General features: G+C 32.5%; 1 protein-coding gene across 1 annotated transcript in view; it reads right to left on the minus strand.

Annotated features, from left to right (window-relative positions):
• LOC132755966 (tripeptidyl-peptidase 2-like) overlaps positions 1–21451 on the minus strand; it is a 34294-nt gene extending 12843 nt beyond the window's left edge. Inside the window, exons 1-21 of the mRNA XM_060746908.1 lie at positions 21274–21451; positions 18229–18357; positions 17833–17847; positions 17657–17713; positions 15237–15361; positions 14654–14751; positions 12333–12398; positions 11763–11917; positions 10996–11072; positions 10252–10479; positions 9629–9762; positions 9357–9487; positions 8406–8583; positions 7757–7914; positions 7013–7089; positions 6659–6765; positions 5863–6017; positions 4958–5074; positions 4310–4510; positions 3436–3573; positions 1177–1421 (exon numbers count right to left, since the gene is read on the minus strand). Of these exons, the coding sequence (XP_060602891.1) occupies positions 1177–1421; positions 3436–3573; positions 4310–4510; positions 4958–5074; positions 5863–6017; positions 6659–6765; positions 7013–7089; positions 7757–7914; positions 8406–8583; positions 9357–9487; positions 9629–9762; positions 10252–10479; positions 10996–11072; positions 11763–11917; positions 12333–12398; positions 14654–14751; positions 15237–15361; positions 17657–17713; positions 17833–17847; positions 18229–18357; positions 21274–21435 (2753 nt within the window). The 5' untranslated portion in view covers positions 21436–21451. The remainder of the gene's footprint in view (positions 1–1176; positions 1422–3435; positions 3574–4309; positions 4511–4957; positions 5075–5862; positions 6018–6658; positions 6766–7012; positions 7090–7756; positions 7915–8405; positions 8584–9356; positions 9488–9628; positions 9763–10251; positions 10480–10995; positions 11073–11762; positions 11918–12332; positions 12399–14653; positions 14752–15236; positions 15362–17656; positions 17714–17832; positions 17848–18228; positions 18358–21273) is intronic.
• Positions 21452–21691: the final 240 nt, after the last annotated feature.

The following is a 21691-nucleotide window of genomic DNA, read 5'->3' on the forward strand; positions in this document are numbered from 1 at the left end:
CTTTAAGACCCCCTTATAAGGCTTTAGTGGCTAGTTCAATAGCTAAGGTACTAGAAGAAGCCATAACGTTAGCTGGTCTTGGTGGTCAAGGTTTTTCAGCAAAATCATTTCGCCCCACTGGTGCTACTTCTGCCATTGAAAAGGGTATTAATCCAGAAATAGTAAGAAAAGTTGGTCGTTGGAAGGATTCTGAGGTTTTTTTCGCTCATTATGTTCATGCAAGAACGCCTGATAATTTCACTGACGATGTTATATTTCACGATTAAGGACATTTTATTCAATGCTAGCACATGAAAGTATAGTAGGTTACTATGATTTGTACAAATAAGTACATACATTTATTTTATTTTTATTGTAATTTTTTATATATTTTTTTTTCTATTTTTTTTTTCTGTTTTTACTCATTACATATGGCATATGTTAAGTACCTATTGAATGTTTATAAATAAAACATTGTACATGATTATGTTGTTGTTTTCACAGTGACGTATATTTACCAAAATAGTAGTCACGTGATCAACAACTATTCATATGACGTCACACATAAGTGTGACGTATTAATTTGTTCTCGACTTGTTCAGGTGCTCTGTTTAATTGGTTGAATGATAGGCCTATGAGTATAATACAGATGTGGAATGACATGTGGAGAATATGGCATATGTTAAGTACCTATTGAATGTTTATAAATAAAACATTGTACATGATTATGTTGTTGTTTTCACAGTGACGTATATTTACCAAAATTTGAAGTTTCTAGGCCTTAAGGTTCTTTAGTTATTGATCGGAAACCGTTTTTGCTTTCAAGGTCAATGTGACCTTGACCTTTGACCCCTTGACCCCAAAATCAATAGGGGTCATCTACTGGTCATGACCAATCACCATACCAAGTTTGAAGTTCCTAGGCCTTAAGGTTCTTTAGTTATTGATCGGAAACCGTTTTTGCTTTCAAGGTCAATGTGACCTTGACCTTTGACCCCTTGACCCCAAAATCAATAGGGGTCATCTACTGGTCATGACCAATCACCATACCAAGTTTGAAGTTCCTAGGCCTAAGGGTTCTTTAGTTATCACTCGGAAACCATTTGGTCTACGGACCGACGGACCGACGGACCGACAAGTGCAAAGCAATATACCCCCTTTTTTTCAAAATGGGGGCATAAATATTAACAAACATACTTATCATCAGGTATTGGTGCTGTGAACACAGGGCACAGATCTGTCTTCTTTAGCGATGTTGAATTCATTTTCTTACCGCCCGTGAGAGCAGCCTGCCAGCTACCGTAGAGGTCAAAGTTGAGAGAATTGGACAGTTTGTGTTGTATCAACAATATCACAGACTTCAGCTTTTCAAGCATGGCTTTCTTATCATGTCTCACCTGAACTAACACAGTATAATCTCCCTTCTCTAACTTCACATTGTACTGTAAATAAAACAAACAGAGAATAACATGATATAAATGTGACAACAGGTGATTTATATGCTTATTGATAATCATAATTAGATTTGAAGAGCTCTTATATTAGGACTTGACGACTAATGTTCCAAGCTAATGTCTTTTAAGCAAACTTATTACTATGGCAATGGTGGCAAATATTTGCTGGAAGGAAAAGATTAGTACATTGTATTGAAAAAAGACTTATGCTAGATCATAGGTATGACTGACAATATTGTCACCTTAATGTAGTAATTTCAACATTTGTTATTGTTATTTGTTTGGGTTTTTTCTTTTTCTTCTTTTTTTAAGGGGGGGGGGGGAAATTGGAGTTGAAGGTCTGGAGCTGGTAAAGGCAAAGAATTCAGTCAAACCAAGTATTAAAGACACCTTATAAGTTTTAAGCTTTAATATTAATGTTTAATAAGACCTAGAACAAGCAAAATTGTGAGAAACTGAATAGCGCCTTAATATTAAAACTCAGTCTTAAAGCTGCATGCCTTCAGATGAGTCAAAATATTTCAATAAAATATGTACTACAATTTTAGGAAAAGTAAAATGATTCAATATTCAAGTAATATTTTCCATGTTTTGTGCGGTTAATGACTTTTGAGTATTTACAACTATATTTCTACTGCGTTACTAACGCAGTAAGGGCTATTTGTGCATAATTTGACCCCTTTTTGGTAATTCACGTGGAGTGTCATTGATAATGTGTATATTGCTTCCTTTTGGTTATTTCACGTTTTTATACATTCAAATAAATTTTCAAAATATTAATGAAAATTAGTGTGAATCTGGAGGCATGCTGCTTTAAAATTGAAGTCATAATAAAGAGACAAAGCGTAATCATTTAATATACTTTTTCTGCTTCCAAAAAGACATAAATGTAAAGTTTTATGTGTTCAAGTATTCAACTTATCAAGTATACAACATAATGTTATGAAGGTGAAAAATATGTGAAAACCAAAAATGAAAACGAGGTACATTGTGTTTTGTGATAGAAAAAAGAATCAGTAAGCATTGCTAGGGAAAACATAGGACAAATAAAACAAATCTTTTGAGTTATAACTTGTAAGTGCATATTACTGTAAGTGCATATTACTATAAGTGCATATTATCGATACGTTCATATAAAAAATGTGAAACAACAGAAATATCACCAGTTATTACGAAGACAGAAATTGGATGGAAACCTACATGTATACCAGGAAATTTTAAAATTCACAATATGGGGAACAATTCAGTAACAATTTGTGTTAGAGTTATGCATCCTGGTAAGTGACATACAGTTACGAAATTGTAAGTGAGGCCCTTGTCATGTGTGGAGATTCATAAAGAGATCTGAGTAATTGTAAAGAAAAATCTAGCATACAAAACCTTTAACAAGGCGTTTTCAAAGTTTACAACTATCCATGCTAGAGTTACGGGTCTTGAAACAGTGAAGTAGAAATAAGATTGAAAAGGTATGTGTGAAGTTCAAAGTGATTACTATCCAAGCTGAGACAAGAAATCATAACCTTTACCAAGAGTTATGTCAATGTTTAGTTGAGTAGAACAGTCAAAATATTTTCCAAATAGTCAAGGTATAAATAATTCAAAATTAGATTTATAACAAAGTATATATAATTTTTTTTTTCATGGGAATAGTGCAGGTAAAAAATCTAACATCGGCCAATATTATACAGTTACGGATATTTACGGAACGTTATTTTTCAAAATCTTGGGCATAAGATTATTTATCACTCATCACTATGTACTAAATATCCGGTAATAAACGGTTAAAAATCATTGAATACCAAAGATTGTGAAAAAAAACGTTCCGGAAATTACGGATTTATTACAATATTGGCCGATGTTAGAATTTCTTTGGCGGGAAAGCATTACAGTAAGACTACCTTAAATTTCTATGATTTAGTAGAATACAACACAGTGATATATAAAAACATCATGCATGCATTCTGAAGATGATATGGGACTGATATATTACATGTTTTTTAACCTGGTGCGGGTAGGCATCCCCAGTGCCCAACAATTGCTTGTTGTTATCAAACAGCATCCACAGTTGACTCTCGTACTCCGACTCATACAACAGGTCACTCAGTAATGACAGGTCAGGGGTCACCTCCGTTGTTTTACTCTGAGAAAAGAAATTTAAATAACATCATAACATGTCGATTTTTGTTTGTTTGTTTCATTATACACCTTTTTCCAACAGTATTTCAGTCATATAGGCGGGTAGTTTCCTAACCATCGTTCCTGGAGTTACACCAGTACTAGACTACCTTCCTCCGCGCTAAACTACCAAAGCATCTCCCGGGGATCAAACCCATACCAGAGAGGTAACTGGATTAGAAGTCATCGACTCTGACCCTTCGACCCCGGAGGTGGTACATAACATGTCGAAGAAACAACTTTAAATAAATGTACTAAAGATACATTCAAAACATACATTATTTCTTTTATTTGATATAATTACTATTATGAATTAAATATGAACTACATGTATATTTTATCAGTACTAAGTGTGTTAGCCCTACTCATTTTAAAGAACACCAAAGGCAAAATGAATGAGTAAAATTTAAAACATTTTTACTCAAATTATGATCACATTAAGTTGAAATCATTGTTTCTGAACATAAAATTGGTAGGTTGGTCATAAAACACAACATGAAATCATGACTGAATTTACCCAAGGGACCAGTGCAGACCAAGATCAGCCTGTACATCCATGCCATCTGATCATGGTCTGCACTTTGGCATTTTACTCTGTACATATTTTGAAATTTCCTAAAAAAATGATGAACAGTTTTATCCAGATGAAAATTTGACAAGTACATATATACAGGTATATAGAGTTAATAGGTTACACATACCACATGGAAGCCATATGTTAATTCCAGTGCATATATTTGTCTTCCCTCTGGAAGCAGGTCCCTGGCACCTGTCAGACACCGTATTTTACTCTCTGTTGGTCTAAGAGGCTGGGTCAGAGACTTGAAGGATACTTGAGGACTTACATCCTCTGTTTTAAGATGAGACCTGAGTTCGAACCTACACACACCATCACCACCATGCTGTAATATATATATACATGTACATTGTAAATATATTCATCATAATACAAAAAGTGTAACACTTAGGAAACTAGTAAACAACAATAAATTCAAGTATATTTAAAGACATATATTCGAACATTTTATTATTCAATAAAATTATATAAAGATTTGAGGATTTTGAGGTCCCACCTAGACTTTTAAAAGTAAACAAATAAAATAGACAATAACCCTGTGACCCACATAAATATCTATAAATATCTTATGAAAATTATTGGTCCAGCTCAATTAATAAAGAGAGTAGTAGTCTTTTTACATTTTAGACAGTTTTTATATTTTAACATAAATATATTTGTCATTACCAATTAATTATTGTTCAATCACCATTATAAATTTTCAATTTTTTGACATATGCAACTAATTCATGTCAGTTTGACAGTAAAAAAAAAAGTTTATAAAATGACTTACAACAGTGATTTGACTAGATGAAGGTTTAACACCATGAAATGTTACACTATAATCTAGGTTAACATCACCTATATTAGCCCACCATTTGGCTATACACACTTCTATAGTTCTATCATCCTGTAATAACAAATAATAAACTTTAAACATACATCTATCAGGTTTAACATGGCAGAGGTGATCACGTGGTTAAGGTGCCTGACTCTTAAAGCTGCACGCATCCAGATAAGTCAAAATCTTTCAAGAAAACTTGAGAAAATTGTACTTAGATTTTAAGAAAAGTAAAAGGGTTCAAGATTTAAGTAACACTTTAAATGTTAGGTGCAATTAATGACTGATATTGCAGTATTTATCACCATATTTCTCTTGCAATACTAACACAGTAAGGGCTATTTTTTCGTATTTTGACCTGTTTTTGGTAATTAATGTAGATTATAAGCATTGTTCGTAATGTGTTAATTAATATCACTCTTCATTTCACAATATTTTACTTTTAAATACATTTACAAAAATTTTCATTAAAATTAGAATGAATACTACTTTAATCCATGAGTAATAGGTATGAGTCTTACTGACATGTATTGACATGTTTCAATATTTGATATTGTTCAAGAAGTGCACACAAAGCCTGTTCAAATAAAGCTCTAAGAGTTCATCACAAATTAGCTAATATATGTATGTTTATCTAGCACTGAGTCAAATATTAGCATGTTTTCAATACAAATCCAATATATGGAGAATAAGAGAGCACTTGGAAAGTTTCATGTGATTTTATTCTACTGTTTCAATATATTTAATAAGAAATCTACACAAATTTAACTAATCTAAAAGAATCTGACAGATCGAAAATTAAACCGAAGTCTTAAATATGTTCATGACAAGAATGGTAACTCTTCAACCTCACTTACCACAACTGGGAAAGCTTGAGTTGTCTCCCCTCTATCAGATATGTTGACAAATTTTTCAAACTCGTATTTCTTATACTGACACTGGGGAACCAACTGTATTGTATGTAATAACATTCTACAGCTTTTCTCCGTGTCATTAGACTTTACCCGTAGAACTGAAATATGTTGACAGTGACGAGTTATTAAAATATTGAAAAAGACTCATATTTTGTAAAAGAGCAAAACTTTTAATCCTCTTGTATATTAATAATGCATGGAGTCCACTGAAGATTTTTCATAACAGGGGACTGGAAATATATTTCCAAGAATTGTGTACCATTTGTTAAGGGTCTGGACCAATACCTTGTGGTCAAAATTTCAGAGAATTCCATCATCCAGTTTTATCCAGAATCATCATTTCTATTGTGCAAAATGACCCAAAAAGAATAGCATTTCAACACTTTGCACTTACTCTGCATTGGTGGAAAAGGCTTATCATTTTTGGTTTCGATATGTAATGGTTTACTAACTTATTTGATTAATTTCAAGTCAAATATCAAGTTACCAGTATACTAAATTTGATATTTATCAATTTTGTAAGGCTTTCTTATGGTCACATGACAATTTTCATGCCTAATTTGCTAAAAAGAGATCCTCAATGCATTAATTCAAGTAAATATGGCCACTAGGGCACTTGTTACATACAGCCACATCTATATATCTTCTTGACCAAACAGAAATCAATGTCTATTTTGACATAATGAATTTATCTAAGATAGATCAGGAGGCAGAAATTAATAAGCGCAATGAAACATACCTGCGACACTAGCTCCAGCCGGTACATGTAAAAAATGTCGTCTAATCTGCCCCGGTCGAAAACTCATATCTTTATACTGTACTTCACAATTAACAGTATCTGATACTCTGTAATTATAATGATTCACATATTTGAATATTTTCCATTTCTAGGGAGTTTAAGTCAATAATAACTTATTTGCAATTTAGGAGTTCAAGCCAATAATAACAAGGGGCACCCCACAGACTTAGAAGTGGGAGCATAAAAGTATTGACTTTATATACTTGTAATGTTTAAAACTGTCTGTATTTTAGGCAAAATCTTAAATATTACAAACTCATGTGTCCTTGACATGATAAAATTGTTATCACTGACCTTGACGGCACAACAACGGTTATAGGAATTCTGAATACTGGTCCTTTCTCAACACATGTGACATCAAACGCACACACCTTCAAAATATAAAATCTTATATATTATAACTTACAACATTCTCTTGATCAGCTACAGAAATAAGGTCACAAATAAAAAACATTCTTTTTTGCAATACATTCTTGTACTCAAATACAAATTTCTATTTATTTTTGTTTTCTACAAAGGATTTAACTGCAGCAACTTTCTATGATTATTCAGTAATATGTTGTATTGACTAAAACAAGTTCAAATCAAACCTTGCTGATTACTTTTCGAGGTGTTCAACTCCTTAATTTTTCAAAATTACCATAACATACTGTATGATTATTTTTTTAATGGTAGGAACACAATTTGAAACTAATATCATTAATTTATAAATATTGTATTAGGTTGTATTCAAAGTTACATTGACATAGTCATTGTAAAGGTCATATGACATCTAACCAGCTTTACAGGTAGATGAAGGCTTTATTGTTAGGTACAACCTTACCTCTAAAGTAGAACCACAAACTTTATGAGTAACACCGCCACAGTAAAAGTTATATGGCAATTTTCCAGCTTTACAGTTGGAGAAAGACCTTGGGTGCCTCCTTTGTGCATTCTTTCAGGCACAAGCAGGCACTTGTGTAGAACGATCTACCTCCCAAAAGCTGGCTAGATAGCATCATATATTATAATATACAAAACCATGAAACAATATATTACCTCTGTGTAATGAACACCCTCTGGGAGGCCACTAGGATCTACTTTGATTGATACAGAGCGAGTTGTGTTAAACAACTCAAGATGTGAAGGACATTGCACATAAGAAGCATCACAGATGAGGTTAAAATGCATACAAAATGAGATCTTTTCTTCTTTCTCTACAAAACAATACAACATGGATTAGATTAGATGTTTAATTGGACTTATGAATGTTTTTAAATTCAATCACATAAACATTTTTAAGGTTTCTATTTTAGGTCATACCAGCTATATAAACTTTAATTTAATGATATTTCAGATGTCCAATTACCATTTTAAATATCTTCTATAATTATTATTTTTTCATCAAAACATTCATATATAATCAATTTTTTTTTACTTATATCCATAAAAATGTTACACATTTTTTAAGTTTTTATAAACATTAAGTAATAAATAGTCTGAAACCTTATCAAAACAACTATTAAGGATCATACTAAATCTTTTTAAAACTTTTTTCTCTGACATGGAGTAAAGTTGAAATTTACTTGCTAGTTAAAGTCGAACAGTCTTTATGTCAGACAGTCCTCTTTATAAGTCAAACACAGTGATAACTGACAATGAAAGCAAAACCAGTCGCACATCTTACAAAATTTTTATAACTATTTACCTGTAATTCCCTCGTAATGAACTGGTTCAACTGAGACTGCTATGATTGATGGTTTTAGTAATTCTATTGGCTCTCGTATATAAATCCCTCTACCATTACCGGAACAGCTGATGTTAAACTCTGTCTTACATTCCATTGATTTACAATATCCAACAAGGTAATCATAGGCTCTCTCCACCTGTGATTAATAAGAAACATATGAGAAGGTAAGACAAAAGTTGTTATTTTAAATGAAAAACTTAAGTTGAATATTAAAGAGTATAAAAGTATAATGAGTTGTCAGTAATTTGCAGCATAATATCAGTTCATATTGTGATAAAAATCATATCAAAGAACCTTTACTGAAAGAATGATGTCAGAAAACCTCAAATTCAACTTTTTCCAGGAGTCCTTTCTTTGCATGAAATAGGAAATGCAATAATTTTAGAAAAAATATATTCTGGAATCAATAAAAAAAAAATTTATGATTCCAATTGTCTTTGGAGTCTAAAATAAATTTGGTTATCTTTTGCAGATTTATTTAAGTTCAATTCTTTCTAATTTAACAGACATACTTTCATTACAGAAAACTGTTTAAGGCACAGTACAAATAACAACAATATCTAAATGTATATTTTAATTCAGACTGCAAATAGTACTAAAGTGTAATTATGACATTATTTAATAGCTGTTATCCTGTGGGTTTTCTAAGCTGTAACTATAAGTTTGTTTGTATCCTTCAATTAGCTGGGAAAACCCAAAGTATTCTTGATTCCGGAGTAAGTATTGTCATTATAAATGGACTAAAATCAATAAGGCTCAAAAATATCTTCTTATTAAATAATGCTGTATGTTGAAAAGTAGCAAACTTCAGTTGCTTAAATTTGATGACATTAAAACAGAACTGATATCAATTATATCTTACTAATAAAATCCTATATTTCACACAATATACATGAACTTATAATGTACCTGTACAAGACCGTATCCCATGGCAAACACTTCTACACCATCTACTTGTTTGGCAGTATTCTGAAGTGCTCTTTTCACACTGTATGGATTATAACCTATATTGTTCGCCTTTAACCCAGACAAGACCAATGCTGATGAAAATATATAAAACAACAACAATTTTATTAACATTTTAAACAATTCCATTCACATTACAAACTAATGATTAACAAAAGCAAGTTATTTCATAGAACACATTTAAAATGCTAAACAAAGTATCATGTAATCATTACCTATAGAACCACATGCATTGGGAGAACTCATACTTGTTCCATTCATGAGCTGGCAACCCTTGAGCGTCCAGTTAGGTACAGAGGCTATAGCACCTCCAGGGGCACTTATATCAACTCCTAAAGCACCATCTGACCTGTAATATACAAGCAATAAGTTAACAGCTTGCAATAAATTAGTATAACTATAAATGCATTACTGTAATGCATACACTAGTAGTTCAAGCACTCATAACCTAACATTTGTTACAGACTCCCTAAAATATGAATGAGTGGGCCTCCTTGAATTGAAAGGCTCCTTACTTAAAACTATCAGCCCCTCACTACTATCTCATGCATAATAAAATGCTTGGAAAGAAACTACCAATTTTCCTTACCAATCCAATTTTCCTTAACCAATAACACTTGCATATGTCCTCTAGGAGTAGGAATATCAATATCCATTTCATTGTCTTAAACTGAGATGGAAATACTAAAATGCACTTAATTTAGTATATAGTATAACCAAAGCACTATCATAGATAAGACTGTATTACAGCCATTAAACATTTTAATATTCTTTTAACATATACATCAGCATTTAAATATAAACATGATAACACTGACAGATGTCAGTCGGAACTTACGTTGGACCCCTGGAAGACCATGTGTAGTGCATAGGTGGCAGTTTTTCACGTAGAGAGTATTCCGCAGCCATCATTGTCGGGGTAACATGTGCTCCGACCCCAATAAGAGCAGAGCAGGTTCCCCCAGGAGTACCCATTGTTGAGAGGGCTGGACCATTGTTACCAGCACTGGACACAAATATCACATTATGCTTATTGACCATTTCACTGAGTATATCGCTCACCCTCCTATGAACAATGCAAACATTTAATCATGAAAATAATCAAAGTCAAAGCTATGGGAAATTGCTTTTTAATTTAACCCTTATGTCTGCTTGCAACTTAACACAAAAATGCAACCAGTGCAGACCAAGATCTGCCAGCACACCCATGGTCAAGATCATAGTCTGCACTGTGTACTATTCAGTCAGTGCATATTTTGAAATTTTCCAAATAAAAAATGATGAATGTTCTCCGTCAGATTAGGCCTTGAAAGAGTTTACAAAATAATAAGGTACATGTACAAAGAATCAATCTACAGCAAAGTCCTGTAAACATATCATGCTTGATAAGTTAAATGCAACATTGATTTCTTTAACAGATATAATCAATCAAAAACGATAATGTTTTTAAATCATTGGCATTTCCTTAAGGACAGTGTTTAAGTTAAATATTATCTATGATACTACTTGATCACTGCATATATTTAAAACAGTAAAATTATGCTCATTAGGATCAAATGTTTAAGTTGAGATGAAAACTGACCCTGAGTTTGGCCAATGTGAAGCCTCACCATAACTGTAATTGACTAAGTCACATTTGTACTCCTTTACTTTGATCATCTAAAATAACAAAACAAAATTCATATTTCTAACAAGAGCACCACATGCAGTGTTAATGCTTGTCTGTTTAAATATCCATTTTTGACAAAAACACTAAGACAAAAAGGGGCATAACTCCAAAAATATAGCTTTCAGAATTGTGCCCCTTGTCTTGACACTGCCTCATGTCATCATAAGCAAATATTCCAAGTTTCAAATAGATACTGTTCAAATTGTTTGAGTAATGGGCTACATTATAGTTTTTGCACGATGGCATGTGATATCTAATTTATTGAAAAACACTTATTAACACCCAATAAATATTTGTTTTTTCTGCTTTAATACTGTTTTTAACATATTTTTAGTCTTATCTCATTGGTAGGCTCACTTAACCATCATTCATGGATAACTAACCAGTAACTACCAATTTCTCTGAAAATTACCAACTACAAAATGCCACATGATTTTTGAATCTGCAATAAGAGACAAATGGCCATTAGATTCAATATCTTTGCCTTTTCCAAGGGTCAAACCAGCCACCTAATAACAAATCCTATGCTTTCCTTATTGAACTAAGCGGGCTGACAACAACTTCTTTTTGTTACCACATTGACACAAATTATATTATATAATAATGTTTGTTTGATTTGGTTTTAAGTCACTATAATAATGTAATATTGCTACAATGTACAAAATATAAAGGTTACATACGGCCCTAACAAGAGCACTGCCTGTTTCCATGGAGCCTATACGCGAATCGCCTATCTTAATACCAATGACCTGTGCCCCTGGGGCCAGTCCGTTTCTTTCTGGGGTCTCTGGAAAGTTGCCAGCTGCTATACAAGCCACATGTGTACCATGGGAACCTGAAAATTTTCTTAGTTTAATATTTTTCTCTGTGTAAAGATGTATTGAATTGATTCCTTTTTTCATTTTTAAGTTAATAAAGCTCTTAAATTCTGAATTTTTTTTTTCATAACAAAAATGCAAGCCATGTTTACATGAGCAAGAAACTTTACACTCATTTAATATCTAACATTGGTTGGTTCCAGGATCAGTTACAGGAGTGTTTCTATAGGCATTATTCTTTTTCATTTTAAACAGTCTTAATTTTGGGTATGTGATAAGAAGAATATTATTTTCATGTAGGTTCATTATTGAATTTATTGAACTTGTTAAATAAAATAATATTATTATCTTTATATTATAATTTGTTCAATAAATTCATTATTGTGAACTTACACTCATTTAATATCCTCTATTTGTGCGTGCGATACATACCTGCATTTGTAACTATTTCCAGTATATTTCCATCATTATAAATATTTATACTGTAGTTCATCATATCTGTAAAAACACAAAAGTATAATTATTATATGAATAGTACAAAAGTACCAGTTTACAACTATTGGTAGGATATTCAAAATATCCAGTCTACATGTTAAGTTACATTGTGTATTTAATTTGTGTGCTTTTTATTGCTTGTGCATTACCATTTACAACAGCTTTAACCCTTTTGCTGCCAGAGGGTTATTGATTTATTGATCACCTATTTGCAAGAGGGTTTTCTAAGAAATTACTATATTATAATATAAATATGATTATTATTTATTAGTATTATAATAATTATTGTTGAGGGTATAATAATTTATATATTTATTATTATCATTATCATAATTATTATTATTATTTTTATAGAAACGGCAAATACGCCTAAAATAATAGGGACGGCATATGCCAGCCTTATGGCAGTGAAAGGGTTAATGACTTGTCTGAGGTCAAAGATGCACTGTCTGTGAGAGCAGTATCATAATAAAATATTTTCAAACATTTTCCGCGAAGAACAAAAAATGTATATCTTCAACTATCACTTAAATAATATATTTTTCTCATTTGAAAGCAGCTGAGAAAACTATAATAATTGTGAGGCTTCAGTAAAATGTGCTTCAAGCTGGAATCAAGTCAATTTTTCCTACAGCTTCCAGAATTCACTGACAGTACAAGCTCAAGTCTAGAAGCATATTGCCTGTTGTTTTCTTTATTCAATAGATGTTATCCGGGACTTGGCAAAAGTGGGTTTTTCCCATGAAAATCCCCCTGCATGAACAAACTTTTACCATTATGGCTTCACAGAGCACTATCTTCGAAGAAGTACTTGTAAAAGTTTGTTTGTACCTCTGGAATAGCTAGGAAAACCCAAATATTTGTAATTCCGAAGTTAGTCTATTGTTCCAATATTTTAAGAAATAAATAAATGGATAAATAACTATCTGATCTATTTCTAAAATCAATAAACAATTATTCTTCTTTTTCAATCTTAGACTTTAAAATATTTTTTCTCTCTTGCAAACTAGCATAAAGGGCTATAACATTAAAGCAATGCAATCATGACTAAAATAAACCATTAACAAGTTAACATTAGATCAAAGGTAGTTTAAGAAAAATCTAGAGTAAAAGATAATGTCCTTAAACAATATTAAAGCTGAATGCCTCCACATGAGCCAACATATTTCAAGTCAATCAAACTTGAGAAAATGCCCTAAGACTTTTAAGAGAAGTAAAAAGATTTAAGTAATAATTTGCATGTTGTGTGAAATTCATGACTTGCTTTTGCAGTATTTATCACCATACTTCTTCTGCGTTACTATTGCAGTAAAGGTTATTGTTGCATATTTTGACCTCTTTCTGGTAATGTACGGGAATTATAAGTGTTGTTTCCAATGTGTACATTACTTTCTTTGTTTACTTCACAATATTATACTTTTAAATACCGTATAAGTACTATTTTCTGCGGGAACTTTATTTCTGCTATTTCTGCGGTTCATAACGACACCGCAGATTTAAAAACCGCAGAAAATTAAGCCTTTCCGTATGTATATGTCGGAATAAGTCAACTACCGGTATTGTATAATTACATTACCATGTACCGTTATCAGCTTTTGTAGATGGTAATTTTTCTTAATGTATCTGTCGTGAATAAAATATTAGAAAAAATGTTACTTTGCTTGTTCCCTTTGTTTAAATAAATTTTATGTTTGTACGATTTTTTCGCTCACCCTTAGCTTGATATGTTTTTGTAAAATCAAACTATTGTAGTTTGACAGGTGCAATAAACATACCCTTTTGTATTTGTACACTATCTTTTGTCTAAATGCGATTTCGCCATTGTTCATTATTCACACTTCAAATTTATACACATACAGTATTAAAATTGCTGTCATTGCACGTTTATTTACATGTATATACCGATACATGATGATTACGACGAAACACATTTTCAGTCGTCTGCATGTTAATCGGAAGAAAAGTACATGTAACATCAACAAATCTTGAAATGTTGTCTGATTGTGTCGGTTAATTTTTTAAAAATATCTTAATTAAAACACAGAAATAAAAAGCATCAATGCGAGAATGATGATACCGCAGAAATAAAATACGCAGAAATTTAAAACCCCTTATTTTAACAAAAATCGCAGAATATTAAGCCCGCAGAAATAAGTACTTATACGGTACATTTTCTTTTTTTTAATGAAAATTAGCATGAATCTTGAGGCATGCTGCTTTAAGCATGTCATTAAACAATATTAAGCATGTCAACATACCGTCTGTACTAAGAGTTCCATATTGATGTTCCTCTCTATAACTAGCTAACAGTTTACACTGTGATAAATTGCCTTCCTCGCTCGTATCTACACATGCCCTGCAAAACACACATAATTGTATTTATTCATATATGTATAATTAATAGAGAAGATATTAAATGAATGCAGATTCAATACTGAATTTTTGAACGAGTTGTATAAAATTATATAATGCTTGCCTAATTTATCGAACAAGTTGTATAAAATTACAATATGCAAGCCTCTGGTGACCATAATATTACATATATTTTATTCAACAATTGTATAAATTTGTTAAGAAATTCAATTTATCACATAACCAACTTAAGAACTGTTACAGTGAAAATAATCCTTTTTTGTTACTGACGCATCTATACAGTAGTGTAATTGTAATGTTAACATTTAGTGCTATGTTTGTACAACGCAAATGACGCCACATCAAAATATATGAACTGCTGTGCAATACCTTTTTTTACGGAGTCACAAAAAAAAAAGTCAAATCAAGTGAATAAAAACAATCTGCCACAGGAATACCACTAGCCTAAAACCTTCACAAAATATTTACCTCCATGTATCTCCATCGTAAAATACGACACAATCATAGACTGGGCCACAATCATTATACTTCTTATCAGCATCTGTAAGTATATCTAACTGTGCTTGTAACTCATCCTTCTCTTGTTTCTCTTCCTGTGAAGTAAAAAATACATTATAGCAATGAAAAATTCACTATTAGCAACTATCAGTGACCTAACTATATGCCAAACAAATACACTTTCATTAGACTAGAGAGGTCTATTTCGTTGATTGGTTTTGTTTGCAAATTTTGACACACTAGCCTCTCATTTATGCTGTGAGGGTTTTTGATAACCATCCATGACCATGAATTCTTTCATGACAGAATCTATCCAACTAGCTTAGCAAAAGTTTATTGTTAATATCAGATGCCCATTTGTGCCTGTAATGTCAATAACACAAATGGGGCATCAGTGATCTTTATCCAATATATAGTGTCTCTGAGACTTAAAACCAAATCATTTATTCCAACATCTTTCACAATTAATTACAACAATTGCTTGCAAAACTACATGTTTATGACAAGTAAAGAAAAATCTAATAGACATCACATAGATCTGTACCAAACAGTCATTTCTCCTTTTAAATACTTTGAGCTATAACCTAAATAATAATAATCTGATATGACACCAAAATGTTGTGTGACTCCTTTTCTTCTGCATTTAATGTGCTCCTAAAAATAATTTTACAGATGAATTAAAATGACTATGAAAATTTCCCTGTATTGTAATATACATGACTGTATAAATTCAATCATATCAAATGAATTAAAAAAGCAGTATTGGCCTGATAGTCATGTGATAAAATTTGAAACATACAAATTTGGAGCATCACAAAAATTTTTGATACAGTACTGATTTTTTCTTAACTTTTCTTGATACACACATCACAAAACAAATGACAACAAACCTTTTAGGTATTACTCTTCTTATTCTCTTTCAACTTTAGAGAGACTACATGTATACACTATACAAAGCAAAAAATATAGGATATTTTTTTTTAAAGGACATTTTCAAAAAACATTCTTAAACAAGAGGGCCATGATGGCCCTGAAGTCGCTCACCTGTATACAGGCCCCGGAGCGGGACCAGTTTAAAACACAGGGTTTTTATTTGAACAAACTTGGTAGACACCCATTAGAAGATGTTTCATGTTAAACATCTAAGGTCTAGCTTGTTGGGTTTTTTAAAAGAAGATTTTTTAAGTTTTTTCTTTACACATATAGTTAAAAACAATGACACCCCTGGGGCAGGCCAGTTTTGACCCCAGGGCTTTTATTTGAACAATCTTTGTAGACACTTACTAGAAAATGTTTCATGCTTAATATCTAAACTTCAGCTATTCGGGTTTTTTCAAAGAAGATTTTTAAGTTTTTGCTATACACATATAAGGAAAATCAATGTCCCCCAGGTCGGGGCCAATTTTGACCCCAGGGCTTTTATTTGAACAAACTTTGTAGACACTCACTAGAATATGCTTCATGCTTAATATCTAAACTCTAGCTATTTGAGTTTTTTCAAAGAAGATTTTTTAAGTTTTTGCTATACACATATAAGGAAAATAAATGACCCCCGGGACGGGGCATATTTTGACCCCAGGGCTTTTATTTGAACAAACTTTGTAGACACTCACTAGAAGATGATCTAAACTCTAGCTATTTGGTTTTTTTCAAAGAAGATTTTTTATGTATTTGCTATACACATATAAGGAAAATCAATGAACCCCTGGGGCGGGGCCAATTTTGACCCTAGGGCTCTTATTTGAACAAACTTGGTAGATATCCATTAGAACATGTTTCATGCTAAATATCTTAGCTCTAGCTCTTTGGGTTCTTTAAAAGAAGATTTTTAAGTTTTCATTATATGCATATAGGGAAAATCAATGCCCACCTGGGGCGGGGCCAATTTTGACCCCAGGGCTTTTATTTGAACAAACTTGGTAGACACCCATTAAAAGATGTTTCATAGTAAATATCTTAGCTCTAGCTCTTTGGGTTCTTTAAAAGAAGATTTTTTAAGTTTTTACTATATGCATATAGGGAAAATCAATTCCCCCTTGGGGCGGGGCCAATTTTGACCCAAGGGCTTTTATTTGAACAAACTTGGTAGACACTCACTAGAAGATGTTTCATGCCAAATATCTAAGCTCTAGCTCTTTGGGTTTTTTAGAAGAAGATATCTAAAGTTTTTTCTTTTGGTTGCCATGGCAACCAGAGATCTGCATGGAATTAAAATCTTTGAACAATTTTTAAAGGAACATTCCTGTGAAGTTTGGATGAAATTGGCTTAGTGGTTTATGAGGAGATGACATTTAAAATAAAAGTTTACGGACGGCCGGACGCCGGACGAAAAAGCGATCACAAAAGCTCACCCTGTCACTTTGTGACAGGTGAGCTAAAAAGACATGTACCTGAGAAGTGGGATTTGGGTGAGCAGTGTCAAAGTTTTCCAGTGCTTTACTGGCACGCTAAGCCTCTTATTTTCTGTATCCCAAAATTTTTTCAGCCTCTCTTTATCTTTCATCTCCAAAGTTTGGGGTAAATCAAAGATTTTTTCACCCCAAATTTCCCTTTCCCTTCTCATGACCCATTCTTCTGGTATCTGATAACATAAAAAGATATAATTCATGACATGATAAAATAATCTTAGCCTTTAGGTATAGGTTGAGTCTCTTTCAACAATAAAAGGACTGATACTTCTTCATAGAAACAAATATTACACAATATTAAATTTTTTATAAAATTACACCCCAATACATCAAGTAAAATGTATATGATTTGCAGCCTACATGTACAAGAAAAAGATACAAAAATATGACAAAAAACACTAAGAAATCTTTCCATTATCGTCCAAAATATTTAGACCTAAGCCATTATCCCCTATTTTAAAGTTGTATAATGAACTACAACATGTTTTTATTAGCCATCAACATAGCTTTATCAATATTACTATATAAATATTATAAAATCTATAACAACTCACAGCTAGTGTACGTCCAGTGAGACCTTTGACACTGCCATCTTTAACTTCTATCACAGTTGAAGTGTCAACATCGCCAGACCCACTAGTATCTATCAGATCAATGATTTTAGGTTCACCTGTTGTTGTTGTCTGAAAATGTTTCAATTAAATCAATTCACATTTGTTTGTTTGTTTGTTTTATTTTATGCCTTTTCCCCAACAGTATTTCAGTCATATAGACGGGTAGTTTCCTAAACATTGTTCCTGGAGAGTTACACCAGTACAAGACTACCTTCCTCCGTGCTAAACTACCAAAGCATCTCCCGGGGATCAAACCCATGACAGAGAGGTAACTGAATTAGAAGTCATCACCTCTAACCCCTTGACCACAGAGGCAATTCACTTCTAAGATATAGTACATAAATATAAAATATAAACATACATGGATATGTTAACAAATACTAGTAATCAACTCATTAAATAACAAATAGCATTTTTATAATTTTGCATATATTATATAACAGACTGCTAATCAAAATACACGTAGCTGTATTTAATTTATTAAGATTTAAGGCTAATTAATATTAGACACTTCAGATTTCCAAACTTGAATAACTTTGGCAAATGAAATATATAAATTCAAGCAATTTGGGAACATGATCCTACCAAAAGAATTTGGAAGTTTTACAATGTTTTAGACAAATTGGGAAAAAACTGGCAACATATTGTATATATAAAAAAGACAAGAAAAAAAATCAAACAATTGTTTAATTAAACTCCTTTTATATTTCCAAATATTACAATTTGGATGCAAGATGGCAGAGTGCAGCTAAATGTAACAAAAATGAAAATAATTTTATTTACTAATGTCAAGGTTCAGAACTGTTCACTAATTAGGGGAAAAGATGTGTAAGCAGCCGGATAACTCAGTCGGTAGAGCCGAAGAACGGTATTACAAGGGTCCCTGCTTCGACTCCTTGTCAGGCTGCACATTTTTCTCACCCTGTGACATTTAGCACCTAACGTGGGGCCGTGATTGAATATAACTCGGAGTTTAATTCACATTGCTCTGTTACTGTGTGAAATTCCACGACAAATTTCAATATAGCAGGAAAAGTATGTCAAGGTTCAAAATTGTTCACTATTTAGGGGAGAAGATGTGTTAGCGGCCTGATGGCTCAGTCGGTAGAGCCGCGGTAGGGTATTGATTAGATGATAGTCCTAGGTTCGAGTCCCTGTCTGGCTGCCCATTTTTTCTCACCCTGTGACATTAACATATTTTGTTTTTTGTTGGGGAATTTCTTCTTGAAATTGAGACAAGTAGTCCAGGGTTGTCATTAACATTTTTTGCAGAAGGTTTGTTTTGAAATTGAGACGGTCATTTCTGTCTTTATCATGCATAACAAAAAGTGTTTTCTTAATTTTGAGACGGCCCATAATGCATTTGAGACAGGCACTTTGGCCTCCTGCCGCCTCTTAATGACAACCCTGAGTACCATTCTTTTTGGCCTTTGGATCACAACACAATATCGATCTTAAATGGGCCAGAAAAAAACCCTAAATTTCTAAATCAACATCTTATCAGGACTTCATGTTGACCCAATTGCAAGTAAGTATGTGTCAAACAATAAGTAACTAATGACATGTTCTAACAGAGGGCATTATTATCTGTGTGGAAATTGTCCTATGGCCATATATAGTTTACGCTGATCTTACAGTAAGTTCTCCCACTGTATCAATAGCAATGGAGCATAGGTGGTGGGTAATAAGGGAACCACAGACGCCCAACCTTCAGGAAAAGGGGGCCAAAATGACTGACCAACTCATCATTTACTTTGAAAGTTAATTATTTATTTTCTTCCATTTTATCAACCCCTGCTGGAGACAAAGAATTGTCAAAGCTCTCTGCAAGATCACAGACACTTGGGGTTATGTGCGTGGCTCCCCTTCTTGATCCACACTTGCATGGGTGAAAGTTGGAAATTTTAAAAATCCTGAAAATCCTGAATTTAGCAGTTTTTCTATAGTTTTACATAAGAAATAGAAGGCTTTCAGCAGACTGAAAATCCTGAACTTCAGGAATAGTCCTGAAAACTTTCACCCATGCACTTGTATACACCATGTCTATTTTTATCGTGCAAACCGTACATCAAAATATGTTTGCATATTATTATGACCTGGTCACGTGTCTTGAACATAAAACTAGTTTTCTGCTATTTTGACAATGTTTAAAAAAGTCCCTAAAATATCATTGAAACGTTGGTAAAAAATTGACTTTTTTAAAATATTATGAAATTCTATTCAAACTTGTTCACTAGTCCTATAAATATGACGTCGCTTTGAGATATTTTTGCTTCAGGGCAAGGCAACGTCATATCGAAATTGCTCAAAAACCCATAGCCCGTTCCGCCAGAAAATCAGGCGGAATGAAAAAACAATTAAGACAGCGTGTATTTACATTAATTTTGACCTATTTATGAACAAAACTGAAAAATAAATACCTTTGGAAATTGGACAAAATAATTAAACTGTCACATCCAAAAAATCATGATTAAATCCTCTCATGTAATTAAATTCCTTATACAGCCGATAAACAAATGGCCGCCATAAAGTGCAAGAAATCTGATTGGTTAAAAAACTATAACAAGTCCGTAACGTCTAATCTATTGGACTTACTTGTTCACGTGCTAGACACTTAGCCGTCTCATACTAATATAGCCGTCTCATACTTATATAAGCAAAAATTTAAAACTAATTCTTGTAATAAATCATACTTTTAGTTTTCAATATTCAGGGGCGGAGAAGGGCTGGTCCATACTCCAAGTGTCTGTGTGCAGGATGACATGGATGAATAATCCAAAATTTACACAGCATTCAACAAATGAATAAATAAATACTCAAAATTATATGATAATGTTAAGACATATTTATTAAAAAAAAAGATGGGTTTAAATTGAATATTACGACAAAATATAACATTAAAAAATGCACCGGATACAGATATATTATGAAATGTCATGCATGTCAAATTTATTTCCCAAAATCATTGTGATATTTTATGGATACCTGTAACCCAGAAGCTCCTGGATCGACACCGGTGTCTAAAATTGCTATCAAAACATTTCTACCGTCAAAATCTGGATACTTATTGACGAATGATGCAGCACCGGTTTCTTTTTTCGGCAGAATTCCATCAATTGGAAAGTCCATATCAACTGTAGACGCCATTAGAGTATTGAATTATCTGCCCCTGGGAATGAATGAACACCACTAAATAGTTTCCTACGTCGAACATTTAACACCACTAAATAATTTCCTACAGTGCAAATATACAAACAAATACAATTCTGTCTCTATTTCGGGAGTGACTTCATATATAATCTTGTTCATTACAAAATTTATGTTTAGCATTATCATTTGAAACAAAACTTAATTTGAATTGAATATTTACCAAGTTCATGAACATACGTACAGCAGCTTTATG

Source organism: Ruditapes philippinarum, unplaced genomic scaffold (assembly GCF_026571515.1).
Source record: "Ruditapes philippinarum isolate M1 unplaced genomic scaffold, ASM2657151v2 ctg3913_1_1_1_1, whole genome shotgun sequence".
Taxonomy (NCBI): domain Eukaryota; kingdom Metazoa; phylum Mollusca; class Bivalvia; order Venerida; family Veneridae; genus Ruditapes; species Ruditapes philippinarum.